General features: G+C 44.5%; 1 protein-coding gene across 2 annotated transcripts in view; it reads left to right on the top strand.

Moving 5' to 3' along the window:
- Window positions 1–654: 654 nt before the first annotated feature.
- Window positions 655–19,933, top strand: part of LOC141230556 (fibrinogen-like protein 1-like protein) — a 45,152-nt gene continuing 25,873 nt past the window's right edge. For both annotated transcript variants that reach the window (XM_073667607.1, XM_073667608.1), the window contains exons 1-3: window positions 655–804; window positions 2,679–2,774; window positions 8,574–8,603. In XM_073667607.1, coding sequence (XP_073523708.1) covers window positions 801–804; window positions 2,679–2,774; window positions 8,574–8,603 — 130 coding nt within the window. In that variant the 5' untranslated portion in view covers window positions 655–800. The remainder of the gene's footprint in view (window positions 805–2,678; window positions 2,775–8,573; window positions 8,604–19,933) is intronic.

Below are 19,933 nucleotides of genomic sequence, written 5' to 3'. Positions count from 1 at the left end.
GCAATCCCTGCATGTTCATTGGCTCTGTAAAGAGCGTCAAATATGCAGGGCGGAGACCCGAGCTCCCGCCCGAGTAACCCAGAAATGCTCGGTGCTCGCCTAACATCCCGAGTAGCATGATGTTCGGGTGAGTACCGAGCAGTGTCGAGCATGTTCGCTCAGCACTAATCTCTCCATGTCACGGCAGTATTTCGCTGTATGTTGGGTGTGGAGTAGAAAAACACATTTTCTGGTCCTCCGGGTCACATACTTCCTGGATGAAGTGCACAATAGCTCCAATTGATTCCTTAAAGTGATGAGAGGCGAGAGACCTGTTCTTATCTGCTATTAATCAACCTACATAGATCAAGAGTGTTGGAGAATTACATATATTTGTGGGTGACCTCATCTGGTTGGAGGAACGTTCTGACCTAAATGTAGACCCTGGGCTAAAATGCCTGCCCGTAGTCCTTGTTGGTCTCGCAGAGAGACTGTAACCTTTGCAATTGTCTGGCTCAAATTGCTGTAAAATCAGATGTAGAGTCCATCATGAGATCCTCATGTGGGTAGATTTGGTTGTGGTCAAGGGCCATGCATAAAAAATGACCTTCTTTCTGTAGGTGCATTTATTTAAGGACAGTTCAACCAATTCTTCCTGGAAGAGTTAAATACAGTACGTTGTTCCGTAACACCTTCAAAACAGGTGAGGACTTTGCACCATTTAATTCTTTAGGCAGCAGAAGAATTTTCTTTAGTTGATAGGGAAGTAAGGAAATTGGAAAGATCTTCATGAGCTTGTAGTACAGAAGAAGCAAGACGAGATGGGTAAGTGAAGGAGACACTGATTACAGGCTGCATTGCATTTGGTATTAGTACACAAAGACCACCAGCATACCAAAAGGAGGGTTCACATAGTGTAGAAATAATGTGGCAAGATCTGCTTATATTAACACTTCCATTACCTGCCCGTGTGAATTCACCTTGAAGTATCTGTAGCGTAAAGGTTGGTCAAGACAATAATTAATGTCCATGGTGTATGTAATTTACTATTTCACACTCCAGATACTCATCTAAAATAAAAATTACAGAATCTGTTATGTTGATTTGTTAATGTTAAAACTGAAAAAGGTGTTTTTTTCTATTCATATCATATCTGCCATGCTCTATTCATGCGTATTACTAGGTGGACTGGCAAGGCATGTGTCCCATGTTCTAGGGGTTAGGTGGGGGCGCAGACATGCTACTCTGCCATGACTAGAGTATTTACTATAGATAGAGGGTTCGGGTGGGAAAACTAACTATTCACCCTAAGGAAAGACTAGCTACAAGTCTGCTACGTGTGGCTGTTTTCATCTTACAGCAGGAGTATGTTCATAAATTTGAAACTTTGATATTATGAATGTCTTCATTGTTTTCTTTCTTTCACAATTAAAGGGGTTATCCAGTTCTTTTAAATAGTGGTCTGTCTGATTATTAGATATGTGGGGATTCGATTTGCCTTTTATAATAGAGGCAATGCCTCGTCTCTATCATTGTTTACCAGGCACATCCCCTAATTTATTAGAATAGGACTGAGCTTTTTAGACTTCGTAGGACCGGACTCAGGCACTATTAAATGTACATAGCTATGCTTTTGTATAAGAACTGGGTTGATGTGAGTTTAACCCTGGGTAATCCAATATTGATGGCCTCTCTAATCCTCATTAGTTTTAAACAACCAGATAACCCCTTTAATTTCTTCTCTGCTCTTGTCATTTAAATTGCTTCCCTCTTTCCTCTGAGGTGCCTTGAAAAACGTAGGTGAGCTATTCAGTTGTGTTGACCATGCATTCTTTTCTTAGGCTGTGTGCCCACGATGCATTTTTTAAGCGTTTCCGCAGCGGCAAAAACGCTGCAGAAATGCTTAAGAAACGCATGGTAGAAGGCCTGCCATGTCCTCCAATGATAATCCGCATCTGTACTTGCGTAATTGGCGCGTTCTAATGTGCGGATGGTACCCGGGTGTAGAGGAGAGGAGAGTCTCATCCACACCCAGGTACCATTAAAAAAGCTGTAAAAAAAGAATAAAATAAAAAATAAATATATACTTACCTTCTGGCGGCCCGCGCTGTGCTCCTCCTTGCTTCCCGGCACTTTGCGATGGAATGAAAGACCTGCGCTGACGTCAGAGTCATGTGACGAGTCACGCGACGCTGACGTCGGCAGGTCCTTCAATCCACCGCTGCCGGCAGCCGGGGCGGTGAAGCAAGACAGCGCGGGCCATCAGAGGGTAAGTATACATTTATTTTTTTTATTTTTTTCCATTCTCTCGGTCATACTATATAAATCCATGCCGTTTGCATGGATTTATATAGTGTGACCAAGTTGTCAAGCACTTTCCAAGTGATGCTAAAATCGCTTGGAAAACGCTTGTCAACCCGCATGCGGAAATGCAAGTGAAGAACGCTTCACATTCGCATGTCCCTGGCAAGAAAAACGCATGTACAATCCGCATGTACAATCCACATGTACAATCCGCATGCGTTTTTTTTCTGCCAGGGAGATGCAGAAACGCTCAGGAAAAAATCCTGAGCATTTCTGCATCGTGGGCACATAGCCTTATAGTTATGCACTTGACTTATATACAAGTAAAAACACATATTAATTCACATATATTCTAATGGACAGTGTGTTATATATTTTCTCTGTGCTGTTTCTAGGTGTTTTCTACTGCCTCTGCATTTTGGCCCTTGTGTGCACAGCATCAACTCGTCATCGCAGAAATCCAAAACGTGGAGACAATTTTGCTGAGAATAGTATGTGTTTTGTTTTTTTACTTTCTATACAAAACCAGATTCTCCCATATCATGTATGAGCATACGTACAGTTGTGCTCCAACGTTTACATACCTCGGCAGAATTTTTCATTTCTTGGCCTTGTTTCAGAGAATATGAATGATAACAAAAAAACTTTTTCTCCACTCATGGTTATTGGTTGGGTGAAGCCATTTATTGTCAAACTACTGTGTTTTCTCTTTTTAAATCTTAATGATAGCCAAGAACATCCAAATGACCCTGATCAAAAGTTCACATACCCCAGTTCTTAATACTGTGTATTGCCCCCTCTTTCATCAATGACAGCTTGAAGTCTTTTGTGGTAGTTGTGGATGAGGTTCTTTTTTTTCTCAGATGGTAAAGCTGCCCATTCTTCTTGGCAAAAAGCCTCCAGTTCCTGTAAATTCCTGGGCTGTCTAGCATGAACTGCGCGCTTGAGATCTCCCAAGAGTGGCTCACTGATATTGAGGTCAGGAGACTGAGATGGCCACTCCAGAACCATCACTTTGTTCTGCTGTAGCCAATGACAGGTCGACTTGGCTTTGTGTTTTGGATCATTGTCATGTTTGAACATCCAAGTACGTCCCATGCGCAGCTTCAGGGTTGATGAGTGCAAATTTGTCTCCAGTATTTGCTGATAATGTGCTGCATTCATCTTTCCTTCAACTTTTACCAAGTTTCCTGTGCCTTTGTAGCTCACACATCCCCAAAACATCAGCGATCCACCTCTGTGCTTTACTGTAGGAATGGTGTTCCTTTCATCATAGGCCTTGTTGACCTCTCTCCAAATGTAATGTTTATGATTGTGGCCAAAAAGTTAAATTTTGGTCTCATCACTCCAAATTACCTTGTTCCAGAAGTTTTAAGGCTTGTCTCTGTGCTGTTTGGCATATTGTAGGCAAGATACTTTGTGGAATTTGTGCAGTAATGGCTTTCTTCTGGTGACTCGACCATACAGCCCATTTTTCTTCAAGTGCCTCCTTATTGTGCATCTTGAAACAGCCACACCGCTAGTTTTCAGAGAGTCCTGAATTTCAGCTGATGTCATTTGTGGGTTTTTCTTTGCATTCTGAACAATTTTTCTGGCAGTTGTGGCCAAAATTTTTGTTGGTCTACCTGACCGTGGTTTGGTTTTTACAAGCCCCTGATTTTCCATTTGTTAATCACAGATTGAACCCTGCTGACTGGCATTATCAATTCCTTGGATATCTTTTTATATCCCTTTCCTGAGTTATACAGTTCAACTACCTTTTCCTATAGATCTGTTGACAATTCTTTTGCTTTCCCCATGACTCACAATCCAGAAACGTCAATGGCTGGATGAAAGATGCAAGAGTCTGTCTGGATCCCAGAAACTCACTCAGCTTTTATGCACACACACTGATTACAAGCAAACAGGTCACAGGTGAGGATGTTACCTTAAGTAACCATTCAAACCCATTTGTGTCAAATTCTGTGCATGTTATCAGGCCAAAATAACCAGGGTATGTGAACTTTTAATCAGGGTCATTTGGATGTTTTTGGTTGTCATTAAGATTTAAAAAGAGTAAACACAGTACTTTGACACTAAATGGCTTTACCCAACCAATAACCATGAGTGGAGAAAAAGTTTTTTTGTTATCATTCATATTCTCTGAAACAAGGCCAAGAAAGGAAAAATTCTTCCGGGGTATGTAAACTTTTGAGCACAACTGTATGTTTGAGTGCATTATATGAATTGTTGATGCAAATAAGTCAGTATAATGTTCAAATCATCAGTATTAATTAATCACATTTTATTGGACAAACATCCCAATAATAGCAAGTTTTTTTTCAAAAGTCTAAAAACTCAAAATGCACTGTTCCAAATTATTTTGCACAATAGAGTTTCCAAACATTTTATAGATTGTAAAGAACTGAAAGTAGTCATTTGTTGTGTCCTCAGCATTAAGAGGTCACATTTACTGAAATCAGAAGCTTTTTCAATCAAAAACATCATAACATGCCAAGTTACATGCTAACATGAGACCCCTTCTTCAATAACACCTTCCCAATTCTTGCATCCATTGAACTTGTGTGTTTTTGGATAGTTTCTGCTTGAGTTTCTTTGCCTAATGTCGATGTAAATACTTTTATGCCCAAAAATGACAAAAGTATTCTCGGAGTGATACCTTTATTGGCTAACCAGAAAAAATATATATATGCAAGCTATCAGAGCACAGAGGCTCCTTCTTCAGGCTATTTACAAATGAATTCATAAGACAAGGGGCACAACATTTAAGAGATGTTACAGCAAGACATTTGTTCATGAGGTGGAGGGGGTGATGCCTCCTAATGATAAGTCAAAGAGATCAAATTAACTCAACAGGACTCAATCTAACACCTGGGTTTATAACTCACTACAAGGATTCAATTCACAGCTTCACCAGATCGTCTCCAAATAATTAAACATTCCCACAGACTTTTGCAACTAAAAACCCTAAATTTGATCTCTTTGACTTTTTATTAGGAGGCATCACCCCCTCCACCTCACGAACAAATGTTTTGCTGTAACATCTGTTAAATGTTGTGCCCCTTATCTTATGAATTAATTTGTAATATTGACTGATGAAGGAGCCTCTGTGCTTTGAAAGCTTGCATATTTTTTTCTGCTTCCCTAGTTTAGGTCTGTGTTTTCTGCTCCAGTTTAGTATTGTGTTTTCCTGTTTTGACCTTAGCTTGCTTATTGACATTTCTCCAGCCTGACGATTTTGCTCCTTTGTGGCCTCCTTAGTATTGATCTGGTTACCTAACTATCCTTCTTGCCAGCTTGAGCCACCAAACATCAGCTGACTCTGAGGCCCTTGCCCAGGCACCCCTATATAAGTCTAAATCCCTGTATAGGTGTTAAAGGGTGAAGACCACGGCAACCCCAGGGCTCTGGGAAATTAAGAAGATTGCACCAAACCTATTCGTGGTAGCCATTTTAGAGATGCCAGGCAACCACTGACAGAGCCACCTTACATTAAAATATACTTTGTCGAGGTTATTTTCATACTTTCAGGGACCAGCTCTCTCCCCATGAATCCAGCCCAAAACATGACTCTGCCACCTATTTGCTCATGTCACAGCCTTGTTAGGACACGGTGGCTATCAACCAACCATCCACTACTCCATCCACCTGGACCATCCAGGGTTGCACGGCACCCATCAGTAAACAAGACTGTTTTAAAATTAGTCTTCATGTATGTCTGGGCCCACTGCAACCATTTCTACATGTGAGCACTGTTTAGGGATGACCTAATAGTAGGTTAATGCACAACTACAAGCCTCTGGAGGATCATACACCTTGAAGTTTGTGAGACTCCAGAGGCACCAACAGCTTCAAATAGCTATTTTCTGCTGTGTAATGGAATTTTAGCAGCTGCTCTCCTAAACCATTGAATTTCTCTGTCACAAACCTTCCTCATCATGTCTTTATCTGCACAAACCCATCTGTGCTCTGAATCACCCACAAATTTCTTCACAGTACGATGATCATGCTTAAGTGTTCATAAAATATCTAAAGTTTTCATAACGTGTCCAAGGCATTGCACTATTTGACGCTTTTCCGCAGCAGAGAGATCCTTTTTCATTCCCATATTGCTTGAAACCTGTGGTCTGCATTATAATCTGAAATGTCCTTAAGTAGTTTTCCTTTAATTGGCAAACCTGGCAAACTAATTATCATAGGTGTTTGAGACTGATTTCAGTGATTTAAAGAGCCCTGAGACGCCATCCATTAATGTAAAAAAATCTTTATGACATTTAAATCCAATTTGCATAATAATTTGGAATTCTGTCTATACATATATGAAGAAATGGTCATGCCACTGGCTCTGTCACAAAATCAATATAATGCTAAGCTGTTAAGGTACCTGAAATGAAGACTCGAGGAGTTCGGCTAATGCACATTATGCCATCCCACACCATAACCTTGGGAGTAGGAGAGGTGTGACATTTCCTCATTAAGGTACCTCTTCAAGGCGTCTCACCGAAAAGGACGTGAAATTCAAAAAACTGCACAGAAAAAAGGTAGCCATATTTACTAACACCAAGACACAATATTAACTGATGGAAGGATAGTAACAGGCATGCATCATAAAGGTGGGAGCAGCACAACTGCAAAATACTGATGAAACAACCACTTGCCTACAATTCAATAGTTTCCTAGTCTTATAAGTGCACATGGATAAGTCTTGTATAGGGTGAGAGTCACACAAATAAGTGTAGTTTACAGTGTCTGGCTTACAGCCTATTAGTGACGTCCATACCTTTAGATCAGGTGTCCCAGTGCTATATTAGTGCACCCCATAAGGATGGGCTCCCCATTTCCCCAGCCAACGATAAAAGATCTGGCTGCACCCTGCAAAAGATGAAAAATATGCAACAAAAAAGATGTGTAAAATATATAAGCATGTAACCCACGTCAAGGTCCTTATTTTCTTGCAAGTCTCTACACTAAAATTCAAAGCAACTCACCGAAAAGGACATAAAATCCAAAAGACATCACAGAAAAAAGGCAGATGGGAACAGAGAAAAGGAGGTTGGAGTGGAGGTCTGTCCCCTTCAGTGATGATTTCTGCTTTTGTCTTGAACGAAATGAGATTAATTAGGAGACCATGTGGGCAACACCTTGAAGAGGTCTTCATTAGGGAACATATTCTTTTTTCTCGTCTCTCATTGAGCACATCTGGGATATCATTGGTCAATAATTGCAAAGGGAGCTGACAGCAGCAGATCTTGATGATTTGCCCAAGTGCATTCAGCAAGTCCTCAGACAGCCTTTAATAACCTTATGGATAGCAGCCAAGGCATGTAAGTGCAGGTGTTTCTGCACAAGGTGCTCTTATCTGATACTGAATACATCGAGCTGTTTTAAGAATTTTGTTTACAGCTTTTTCATCATTTGGATATCAGTAACACATCTATTGATCCTGAGATTTCCATAATCCTACTACTTTTCTATCTTGAATTTGCAATTTCAGTGTTGATTAGTGTAGATAGATAGATGGATAGATACATAGTGTATAAAAGCCAGGTAGGCTAGGGATTAATCCTAGCACTGCAAGTCTTAATTAGATGCATGTGGCTAGCTATGACTAAGAACCAGGGCATGTGTTCACCTAGGAGCTCTCAGTCCGCTGGAGATGTTGAGCAGAGTGGAATTAGTTGAAGCTAGTGAGTGAAAAGCCAAAATGTCAGCTGTAGCTGGGAGAGACAAGCCAGAGTCTCTCTAAATGTAGACTACGCAGGACAGCTAGGATAGCTGAGCAGTCTGTGTGTTGATCTGCAAAGTAATGTGTTGAAGCTGCAGTCTGTTCAGTGAGATCTGTGCATGAAGTTGAACACTTTTGTTTTCTACTGAAAATGCTGGAGCTCAGGCTGAAGGTGATACAGAGTCTGGTAAGACCGTAACTTCTTTGTGTAAAGTTTTCTCCAGGAGAATGGACTGTATATATCACCTTATTGTGTCTGGGAGGAAGAAAAGACCTCTGGTGTTGGCAGTCTCAGCTAGAAGGTGAGAGGGAGAGGACTGTAATTTGTTGAGCCTGTACTGACATATATGTGCCTGCTGAATGAACTGTTTATTTACTGTTATACCTTTGTGCCCAGAAGAAATTTGTGCAAAACAGCATAGCCTTTGTGAACGCTACCTAATGCCTACCTGAGAACATGAAGCCATACTATAGATTAAAAAAAATCATAAATTATACTATAGTTATATACAGTAGATATACTATAGATATATACCTAATTAATATACTTTTTTTTTCATCCTAGATGGCGAAAACAACCATGTGAATAAAGAGGGTAAGTTTAATATTTGGCTTTTTGTATACCTTTGGTGCAAGCCATATGATTTATTACAATAAAAATTCTATATAAGTTGGAGACTTTGGTAGAGAGGCGGCAAATGAGTTTTCATACTTATATATAAGAAGCTCCTCACTTTTTCTCGGCATACAACCTGCAACAGTGACCCCATTCCCTCACATCTCCTGCAGTCTCTCTCACCGGTGGTCACTAGAGATGAGCGTTGTTCTACTCGAACTGTTCGCCAATCTCAAATTCGAGCTGTTTTGGGCGGTGTTCGAGCCGGTCGGCGAACACGAACAATTTGAGAAAAATTCGGCTGTTCGAGGTTATGTTCGATAACTGTTCGTGCACCAAAATCATAACTGGATTTTTTCTCAGTAATGATGAAAATTAATGTTAATACGCAGTTTGAGTGTACAGCGGGGCGGGGGGAGGGGCAGGGGATGGATCTCTGCAGGAACAATGAAGATCTCCATTTTTTTTTCTCTTTCCCGCATTTGCAGTGGGGAGGTGCAATCTGTCAGCCTATCAGCAGCGCACACACGGAGCGAAGTGCTTTTTTTCACACAAGCAAGGGCATGTGTCATTGGCAGTGTATGTCACATGTCCTTGCCCTATAAGACCAAGCCATTTTCCCCGTCACCACCATTTTCTCACTGCTGCAGCTGCGTGTTAGACGGCACCGCTGTTGCTGTGTGCGCTATACCTTGTTAATTTCAAGCCAATTTTCGCACAAATATACAGATAGCTTGGGAGTAGGGAATAGTTGTGATTGCAGTCCTTTTAAGGACTAGGTTACAGCATTTCCTACGACTTTTATCAGGCAGGTCTGTGCTCTTAAATAGATAGATTGTGGGAGAAAAGACTAATTGTAATTGGAGTCCTTTTCAGGACTAGGTTACATCAGTTCCTATCAGTTTTTGCCAGGCAGGTCTGTGCCAGTGCTGTGCAAGTTTTTTTCACAGCATTTGGCTGAATCTAGCAAAGCTAATCCTTTTTGGCCTATTGCAGAGTGTGTTAGTCAGTGGAGTAGCCTATCTGTGTTGCAAGATATACCACCTGTGTATAGAATACCAATTTTTTTACTGCACCTAGTGAAGTAAAATCTTTTGGGCATAGCATCATTCTATTAGTCCATCTATACTGACCTCCATCAGGTTGCAAACTGAATATAATTTTTTTCTGCATCTAGCTCTGAAAAAATATTTGGGCTTCTAGCAGTGTGTGGGACTTGGTCTATTAGTCCATCTATACTGACCTCCATCAGGTTGCAAATTAAAAATAATTTTTTTCTTCATTTAGCTCTGAAAAAATATTTGGGCTTCTAGCAGTGTGTGGGACTTGTTCTATTAGTCCTTCTATACTGACCTCCAGCAGGTTGCAAATTGAATATAATTTTTTTCTGCATCTAGCTCTGAAAAAATATTTGGGCTTCTAGCGGTGTGTGGGACTTGGTCTATTAGTCCATCTATACTGACCTCCATCAGGTTGCAAATTAAAAATAATTTTTTTCTGCATCTAGCTCTGAAAAAATATTTGGGCTTCTAGCAGTGTGTGGGACTTGGTCTATTAGTCCATCTATACTGACCTCCATCAGGTTGCAAATTAAAAATAATTTTTTTCTTCATTTATCTCTGAAAAAATATTTGGGCTTCTAGCAGCGTGTGGGACTTGTTCTATTAGTCCATCTATACTGACCTCCATCAGGTTGCAAATTAAAAATAATTTTTTTCTGCATCTAGCTCTGAAAAAATATTTGGGCTTCTAGCAGTGTGTGGGACTTGGTCTATTAGTCCATCTATACTGACCTCCATCAGGTTGCAAATTAAAAATAATTTTTTTCTGCATCTAGCTCTGAAAAAATATTTGGGCTTCTAGCAGTGTGTGGGACTTGGTCTATTAGTCCATCTATACTGACCTCCATCAGGTTGCAAATTGAATAAAAAAATTTTCTGCATCTAGCTCTGAAAAAATATTTGGGCTTCTAGCGGTGTGTGGGACGTGGTCTATTAGTCCATCTATACTGACCTCCATCAGGTTGCAAATTAAAAATAATTTTTTTCTGCATCTAGCTCTGAAAAAATATTTGGGCTTCTAGCGGTGTGTGGGACTTGGTCTATTAGTCCATCTATACTGACCTCCATCAGGTTGCAAATTAAAAATAATTTTTTTCTGCATCTAACCCAGCCAATAGTTTTGGCCTAATACCACAGTTTGGCCACTCAGCTCTGCTCGGTTACCATCCATTGTTTTTTTGTGCAAACAACTCCAGAGTTGTGAATTAGTTAACCACCAAAATGAGTGGAAAAAGGCCTGCTGCTGGTGGAAAGGGGAATAGGCGTGTTGGGAAGGGGAAAAAAGGTTGTGTCCGTGGGGTAGGTGCAGAAGAAAGACCATCTTCCAGCCAAACTAAAATGTCTACTTCTTTTAGCGGATCCCTTTCTTACGGCCACGCCAATCGCTACAAATTCCAGATGAGGCACAAAAACAGCAGGTGCTTCAACGGATATCAAGTGCTCCTTTAAGTGGGCTCTCCTCCACATCAACTTCAACATCACAAATACTCCAGTCCTCAAAGGTGTCACCCAAATCGCACTTGCTTCCTCACAGCTCCCAAATCTCCAGCTGCCCGTCTGAGTATGAGGTAGAACAGATGGTTGAGTCTGCAGAGCTGTTTACTCATACTATAGCCTGGGAATCAGAGGTCGACTCCAGCGCTTCTGTGAATCCAGACGAGGAAATGATCTGCACTGATGCCCAGAATCTTTATGAGTCGGATCCAGGACCAGACGCAGAAGGTTCTGACCATAATGTAGACCCTCATTCCCAAACTGTAACTCCTGTTGGTGGAGACAATGAGGAAGACGATGATAAGACTCAAATACCTGATTGGAGCGACAACTTTAGTTTTTTGTCAGGGCAGAAACAGGTTGGCTCTGAGGACGACGGGTGTGATAACGCACAGGGTGATGATGATGAGGTCGGAGATCCCACTTACTGTCAACCCACAGTCAGCCAAGAGATGAGGTCAGCAGAGGAGGTGGAGGAAGATGCTAGTGACGACGAGGTCAGGTTGCGCCTTCCTGGACAGAGACGTAGTACTGGAAGCACGTCAACAACTGCATCCTCAAACACAACTCTGCCTCTCACCACAAGTCGTGGTGGCTCTTCAGGTCGCATGGGTGCTAAGCCTTGCATAGCCTGGGCATTTTTTCAGATCGATAAAGATGACCCAACTCGTGTTATCTGTAACATTTGTCAGCAAAAGCTAAGTAGAGGCCAAAAAATACATAGTTTGAGTACTTCATGCATGAACCGGCACATGGACATGAAGCATAAGTTGCAGTGGGAAGCTCAGTGTGCTACAATGCGGTCTAGCCGGCCGGGCCAACCACCGTCTGCCATATCTTGTGCATCCGCGGCCTCTTCATCCTCTGTGACTGGGGGGACAGCAGTCACACCTGTTTTGGGGCGCAGACCTGCCACCTCTTTACCCGCAACAGCCAGCGTGATTGGCAGGTCATCATTTTCTTTGGAGGTGGTAACACCAGCTGGTCTTGAGCGCTGTCCGACATCGATAGCACCACCTTTGGATCAAGGCAACCTAACATGTCCGCCTGCATCTTCCTCACAGACCGGCAGTTTGCCGGGGACACCCTTATCAACCCCGTCTAAGCACAATAGCCAGCCCTCGGTCCCTCAGATGTGGACAAGTAAAAGACCATTTCCTCCTAGCCATGAGAAAGCTAAGAGGTTGAATTTCACCATCTGCAAGCTCTTGGCTACAGAAATGCTGCCTTTCCGCCTGGTGGACACAGAGGATTTTCGAGACCTTATGTCCGTCGCAGTGCCCCAGTACCAGATGCCCAGACGGCACTACTTCTCAAAGAAAGGTGTGCCTGCGCTCCACCAGCATGTCGCACACAACATCACCGCTTCTTTGAGAAACTCTGTGTGTGACAGGGTGCATTTCACCACAGACACTTGGACGAGTAGGCATGGACAGGGGCGTTACATGTCGCTGACTGGGCACTGGGTAACTATGGTGACAGCAGGACAAGGGGCTGCTGTCCAAGTCTTGCCGTCCCCACGAGTTGTGCGTCAATCCTCTTTATGTCATTTTTCCTCCACTGCTTCTGCCTCCTCAACCTCCTCTCGGTCTTCCACCTGCACCCAAAGCCTGTCTGGTCATGCCACAAGCTTTCTAACTGCTCAGAAGGGATCCTGCACACCTCCTTACTATGCTGGCAGTAGGGCTCAACGTCATCAGGCGGTTTTTACATTGAAATGTCTGGGAAATGTGAGTCACACAGCTGAGGAGTTGTGGTCAGCTCTGGAGAACCAATTTCATGAATGGTTGTCTCCACTGGACCTGAAACCAGGGAAGGCCGTGTGCGACAATGCTGCAAACCTGGGTGCGGCCCTTCGCCGGGGCAATGTCACACACGTGCCTTGTATGGCTCACGTGTTGAACCTGGTTGTCCAGCAATTTTTAGCCCACTATCCCAGACTAGATGGCCTTCTGCAGAGGGCACGGTCGCTGTGTGCTCACTTCCGCCGTTCGCATCCCGCAGCTCAGCGACTTACATCTCTACAGAAGTCGTTGGGCCTGCCACTTCACCGGCTAAAATGCGATGTGCCTACCCGGTGGAATTCAACTCTGCACATGTTGCAGCGACTGTGGCAGCACCGACAAGCCCTGGTGCAATACGTTCTGACGTATAGCCTGGGCCAACGAGATTCAGAGGTGGGGCAAATCACGCTGGAGGAGTGGTCTCAGATCAGGGACCTATGCACCCTTCTGCACAGTTTTGAAATGGCGACGAAGATGTTTAGTGCTGACGATGCCATTATCAGCATGACTATTCCGGTGATTTACATGCTGGAGCACATGTTAAACAGAATTCGGAGTCAGGTGGTGGCACAAGAGGAGGTGGAGGAAGTAGAGGAGGAGGAGTTGTATGCGGAAGGGCTAACATCTGCAAGGTCCAGACGGTCGGCAGCACCAGGGCGGCAGGCATGTGAGGGTGGGGGAGATGATTTTACCAGGGCGCATGGTAGCAGCCAAACTAGTGAGGAAGGTGCAGGAGCCCAGGAAGAAGTGGAGGACGAACTGATGGAAGACTCATCAGATGAGGGAGACCTTGATCACATTTCTGTTGTGCGAGGTTGGGGGGAGAGGACAGAGGAAGGAAGCATGATTGTTACCTCGCCACCAACACAACAGGGACTTGGTGCTCCTGGATGCGCAACACACATGAGTGCCTTCTTGCTGCACTACCTGCAACATGACCCTCGAATTGTGAGAATTAGAAATAATCCTGACTACTGGGTTGCCACACTGTTAGATCCCCGGTACAAAAGTAAATTTGCAGAAATTATTCCTGCCATAGAAAGGGATGCACGCATGCAGGAGTATCAGCAGAGACTGTTGCAGAATCTTACATGTGCTTTTCCACAAAATACCAGTGGTGCACGTAGTGAATCTCACAGTTCCAACTTGCCAACCGTGGGACCGTCAAGTGTTCAGCACTCAAACCGTAACAGAACCACAGTATCTGCTGGTAACATCAATTTTGCGGAATCATTTCACCACTTTTTTAGCCCATCCTTTGCAAGGCCACAGGAGACAAGAAGTCTGACACATAGTCAACGCCTAGAGACGATGGTACAGGAGTATCTCCAAGTAAACATTGAAGCCACGACTGTGTCACTTGACCCTTGCTCTTTTTGGGCTTCCAATCTGGATAAATGGCCGGAGCTAGCCACTTACGCCTTGGAGATCTTGTCATGCCCCGCAGCCAGCTTTCTGTCTGAACGTGTGTTCAGCGCTGCTGGTGGTGTGCTGACAGATAAGCGCACGCGGCTCTCCACTGATAATGTAGACAGACTCACGTTCATAAAGATGAACAAATCATGGATCCGAAACGACTTTTCTACCCCTGTGTCATCCTGGGGAGAGTAAAAGCTTGATGATTGGTTAAAATCACCCTACCAACCGTTTTAAGCTTTCAAATTACTAATCATGTTTATCTGTATCTTGACTGGAAAATAATTTGGGCTTTGTAGCAGTGTGCAGCACTGATCCTATTAGGCCATCTATAATAAGCTTCACCAGATTTAAAATTAAAAATAATTTTTAGCTGCATCTAGCCCGGAAAATAATTTTGGGGCTCCGAGATGCGCAAGACACATAAGTGCCTTCTTGCTGCACTACCTGCAGCATGACCCTCATATTGTCAGAATTCGAAGTAATCATGACTACTGGGTTGCCACACTCTTAGATCCCCCAAACTTTTCGATCAACCTTTTCATTTTAATAAAGACCAAAAAAATGGTCATTTTTGAAATTATAAGCATTAGCAGGTTGTTAAAAACTGAAATCAAACAGTTTTCAACTCAAAACTTTATTCTAGGTGATGTTACATTTTCACATAGGACCCCTTGTTCGAAAGGAGCTTCTGAACTCTCTCGTCCATTGAATTTGTCAGGTTTTGGATGGTTTCTGCTTCAATTGTTTTGCATGAGGACAGAATACCCTCCCAGTGCTGTTGCTTAGATGTGAACTGCCTCCCGCCATCATAGACACTCCTTTTAATGATGCTCCAAAGGTTCTGAATGGGGTAGAGGTCAGGGGAGCATGGGGGTCACACCATAAGTTTGTCCCCTTTTATGCCCATATCAGCCAGAGATGCAGATGTTTTATGTGCAGCATGAGATGGTGCATTATCATGCAGAAAAATGATCTTGCTGTGAAATACACGGTTCTTCTTCTTGAACCATGGCAGGAAGTGCTGTTTGAGAAAATCCACATACATTATGGAGTTCATCTTTAGCGCCTTCAGGGATCCTAAAGGGGCCGACAATCTCTCTCCCCATGATTCCAGCCCAAAACATTACTCCACCTCCTCCTTGTTGGCGCTGTAGCCGTGTTTGCGTGGGGTGTCCATCAACCAGCCATCCTCCACTCCATTCATCTGGACCATCGAGCGCTGCACGGCACTCATCCGTGAACAAAACAGTTTTGAAATCAGTCTTCATGTAATGTTTGGCCCACTGGAGCCGTTTCTGCTTGTGTGAAGTGGATAGAGGAGGTCGACAGGATGGCGTATGCACAGCTGCAAACCTCTGAAGGACCCTGCATCTTGTTGTTCGGGGGACGTTGGAGGCACAAGCAGCTTCAAAAACTTGTCTGCTGCTATGACAAGGCTTTTTTGCCGCTGCTCTTTCAACCTGACGTAATTGCCTGTAGGAAAGAGTCCTCAATTTGCCCTTATCAGCACGCACACGTGTGTACTGTGAATCAGCTACATACTTCTTGATTGCCAAGACACTTCATCCTGATCATCGCACAATGTTGATTGTAGTCATGCCTTGACCTAAACACTCCACAATTTGTTGCTTCTCAGCAGCCGACACATCCTTTTTCTTTCCCATTTTGGCAGAAAATGTAGGCTGCTTAATAATGTGAGAGAGCCTTCTTAAGTAGTCTTGCCTTTCATTGGACACACCTGCCAAACTAATTAGCACAGGTGTCTGCAATTGCTTACAGTGATATAAAGGGCCCTGACACACATCACCATCAATGAGTTTAACTGACAAACAAACAAATTCTTCCCTTATCACTCCTAAACACTTTTTGCATAATAATTTGGAACGCGGTGTACATGTGCTTTTCCACAAAACACCAGTGGTTCACGTAGTGAATCTTACAGTTCTAACTTGCCAACCGTGGTCTGTATGGAATTGTTCAATAAAGGGCCCAAAATTAAGATAACATAGATGGGAGAGGTCTCTATGAATAGGAATTCCTAAGTATTTGATACCCTGTGAGGGCCAGGCAAAGGGAAAGTTGGACTGGATGGAATCCTATATGGATTTAGGGAGGGAGACATCGAGGGCCTCAGACTTCGCTGCATTGATTTTAAAATTTTACCATGTAACAAAGTGATCTATTTCAGCCATAACAGCAGGGATGGATATATGTGATTGAGTGATATATACTAGGACATCATCAGCAAATAGAGAGCACTTGTACTCGGTGCCTCCCACCTCAATCCACCTAATATTGGGGTTATGGCGAATTGATGAGAGCAGGTGCTCCGTCACTAGGATGTATAAGAGAGGGGACAGAGGACATCCCTGCCTTGTCCCATTGGTGATTGTGAAAGGTGATGAAAATGTTCTGACGCACCCCCTGGGCCTTGGGACACCCGGAGCCGGACCCTTTTTGGTGGATGCTGGTGGTTGTAGTCTTCGTGGCGGCGATCCGGTTCCGTGGCTCAGGGCGGTCAAACCAGTGGCGGAACTATTTATGTGGTTTTGATGTTTAAATGTCCGACTACGCCACCCGTGGATTGCGGTCAGAGTGAACCGCCGCTACAGGGCAGACCGCTAAGGCTGGTGTTGTGGGTGCAGCAGAGCGTAGCATAACTCCCCACGGGAGGAGTATAGCCTCAGGGCAGTGTATGCGGAGGATGGGGGTGATGGTGCAGGGCAGCAGCAGTAACGACACGGAGTCAGTGATGCAGTTCAGGGCCTTTACTCACAGTTCTTATTATCCAGACCACGTCTGCAGGTAACGGCTGCCCACGTCGTACTGTGCTCACCAGGTGAGGGGCTCAGACAACTCCCAGATAACTTTGGAGCGCTTCACAGGACCCCCTTTGTGTGTCCTTTGTCTGGCCTTTCTTACCAACACTTCTGTCCGGCTGCCTCGGGCCTCCTCTTGGTAAACTTGGCGCCAGTTTCCCTGACCCTATGTGGTGCCTTCCTAGCGGGTGGAGCAAGGGGCTGCGCCACATAAAATGTCAGAGCCTCCGGTTTCTAGCTGAGGGTCGTTTCCTGCCTCCACTAGTTCGGGGACCGGTCTCCCCCTTTGGCCTGACCCCTCCACGCAGGTGGATTCGGGCGTGCGGTGGCGACTCGCCCGTCCGCACCCCTGGGATCCCTTCATTCCTCGTTCCTGGAGCCTTCTCCGCTCCTCTTCCTTCCTTCTCCCTCTTGCAGGCCTGGGCCTCTGTTACTAGGCCCGCCTCCGGAGCAGAGCTCATGCAGAGCCCCTGCTCCCTGCCACTTCTGCTCAGACTTCTCTGCACTGAACTAAGATGGTGCCCACCTTTTATACTCCCTTCTCAATGCACCCAGGAACTGCTTCCTCCCTGCTCCTGCACTGCAGGGTTCCCCTTCCTCAGTGTTCCCTCCCCCCACTCCAGCCAGGGACAGGGACTGTTGTGCCCATCTCAGGGGCATATTGGTCGCCCTGCCCCACGGCAATGTGGTGTAATGCATGCAGGTGTCGGGTCCTGATCCACACTCCATCCTTATCTGAGAGTGAGATATCACACCTCTGGGTGAGGTGCAATACGTCTGTAGCAACCGAGCCCTCGGTGCTACAGTTCCATTTATCTTCAGCCTAGGTGACGTATTGTGATACAGGGCCGTGATTTTGGCTATAAAAGGGTCCCCTAGACCCCTACCCCAAGCTTTTTAAGAGAATCATATATGGCGTGCCAGGAGACTCTATGGAATGCTTTCTCAGCATCCAACGAGAGTATCTACTTACAAATTTTTAACTGCATCTAGCCCAGGAAATACTTTGTGCCTAGTAGCAGTGTCTGCTAGTCAGCGGATTATCCCGGCTGTTAAGCAAGCTACACCACCTGTAGTTTGGACACTTAATTTTTTCAAAGGAAATGCTTCGGGACCACGGGATACTTAGTGAAGAGCATCAGGAGGCACCCCAAGGCATAGGGGCTGGGACTGGCACTAGGATGCCTTGCGGTGGACAGCCGAGCTCGATCCTTATAAAAGCTTTTTAACTGCAGCAGCTTTAGTGGACGCTACTGGAGCTGGAATTACGCGGCTGCTGGCATGAGACTTGCCCTCCAATAGATCCTTGTAAATGGATTTAAAGTGTATTCATTCAAATTAGAGGGACAATTTAAATTAAAAAGCTTAGAGCTGCCTCCACCACAGGGGGGCTCTCTCGACCCACCAGCGGACAGGCACCAGTATTGGGAGAGGGGGGCTGGCCGTCAGGGTTCACCGCGGCTCTGGCACAAACCCGGCGACACGGAGGTGGCACGGGCAGGAGCGGACTGGCCGTCTCGGCTTCTCACTTTTTGGATTTTAGAAGGGCATGACATGCCTATATCTGTGTCTCCCCCTCCTTTTACTCCTCCACCTCTTTTCTTTTCGCATGACTATATGTACTTGTCACTTTTCCATGTGTTAGTTGTGTCTTCTGAGCAGTTTGTCAGCTTTTGGACACCTTTGAAGGTGTTTTCTATGTGTTTCTATGTGTTTTTGTTTGCCTGCCATTGATTTTAACGGTGTTCGAAGGTGTTCGACGAACAGTTCGACGAACAGTTCGGCGAACACACGGGTGTTCGACGAACCGAGCCGAACTCGAACACTACGGGGGTGGCTCAACACTAGTGGTCACCACTCACCTGACTAAAATATTTAACCTCTCTCTTTCTTCAGGTATCTTTCCCTCATTTAAATATGCCATCATAACCCCTTTACTTAAAAAGCCATCCCTGGACCAGAACTGCACTGCTAACTACAGACCTGTTTCTAACCTTCCTTTCATCTCTAAACTCCTGGAACACTTGGTCCACTCCCGTCTAATCCACTATCTCTCAGACAACTCTCTCCTCGACCCTCTACAATCTGGTTTCTGCTCTTTACACTTCACTGAAACTGCCCTCACTAAAGTCTCTAATGATCTACTAACAGCTAAATCCAAAGGTCACTGCTCTCTGCTGATTCTCCTGGATCTCTCTGCCGCATTTGACACTGTGGATCACCAGCTCCTCCTCACTATGCTCCTCTCTATAGGCCTCAAGGAAACTGTTATCTCCTAGTTCTCCTCCTACCTCTCTGATCGCTCCTTCACTGTATCTTTTGCCGGCTCCTCTTCCTCTCCTCGTCCCCTTACTATCGGGGTCCCTCAGGGCTCAGTCCTAGGCCCCCTTCTCTTCTCTCTATACACTGCCGCTATTGGACAAACAATCAGCAGATTCGGGTTCCAGTATCATCTCTATGCTGACGACACCCAATTATACACTTCTTCCCCTGACATCACCCCTACCCTAATACAAAATACCAAGGATTGCTTGTCTGCTGTCTCTCACATCATGTCCTCTCTCTATCTTAAACTGAATCTCTCCAAAACTGAACTTCTTGTGTTTCTCCCCTCTACTAACCTAACTCTACCTAACATCAAAATTACCTTGGAGGGTTCAACCATAACCCCCAAGCAGCACGCCCTCTGCCTTGGGGTCATATTCAACACTAAACTTTCCTTTACTCCCTAT

Source organism: Phyllobates terribilis, unplaced genomic scaffold, assembly GCF_046119375.1.
Source record: "Phyllobates terribilis strain yellow unplaced genomic scaffold, ASM4611937v1 Scaffold_2__4_contigs__length_985480577, whole genome shotgun sequence".
Lineage (NCBI taxonomy): Eukaryota > Metazoa > Chordata > Amphibia > Anura > Dendrobatidae > Phyllobates > Phyllobates terribilis.
This window is presented reverse-complemented; position numbering and strand designations above follow the sequence as displayed.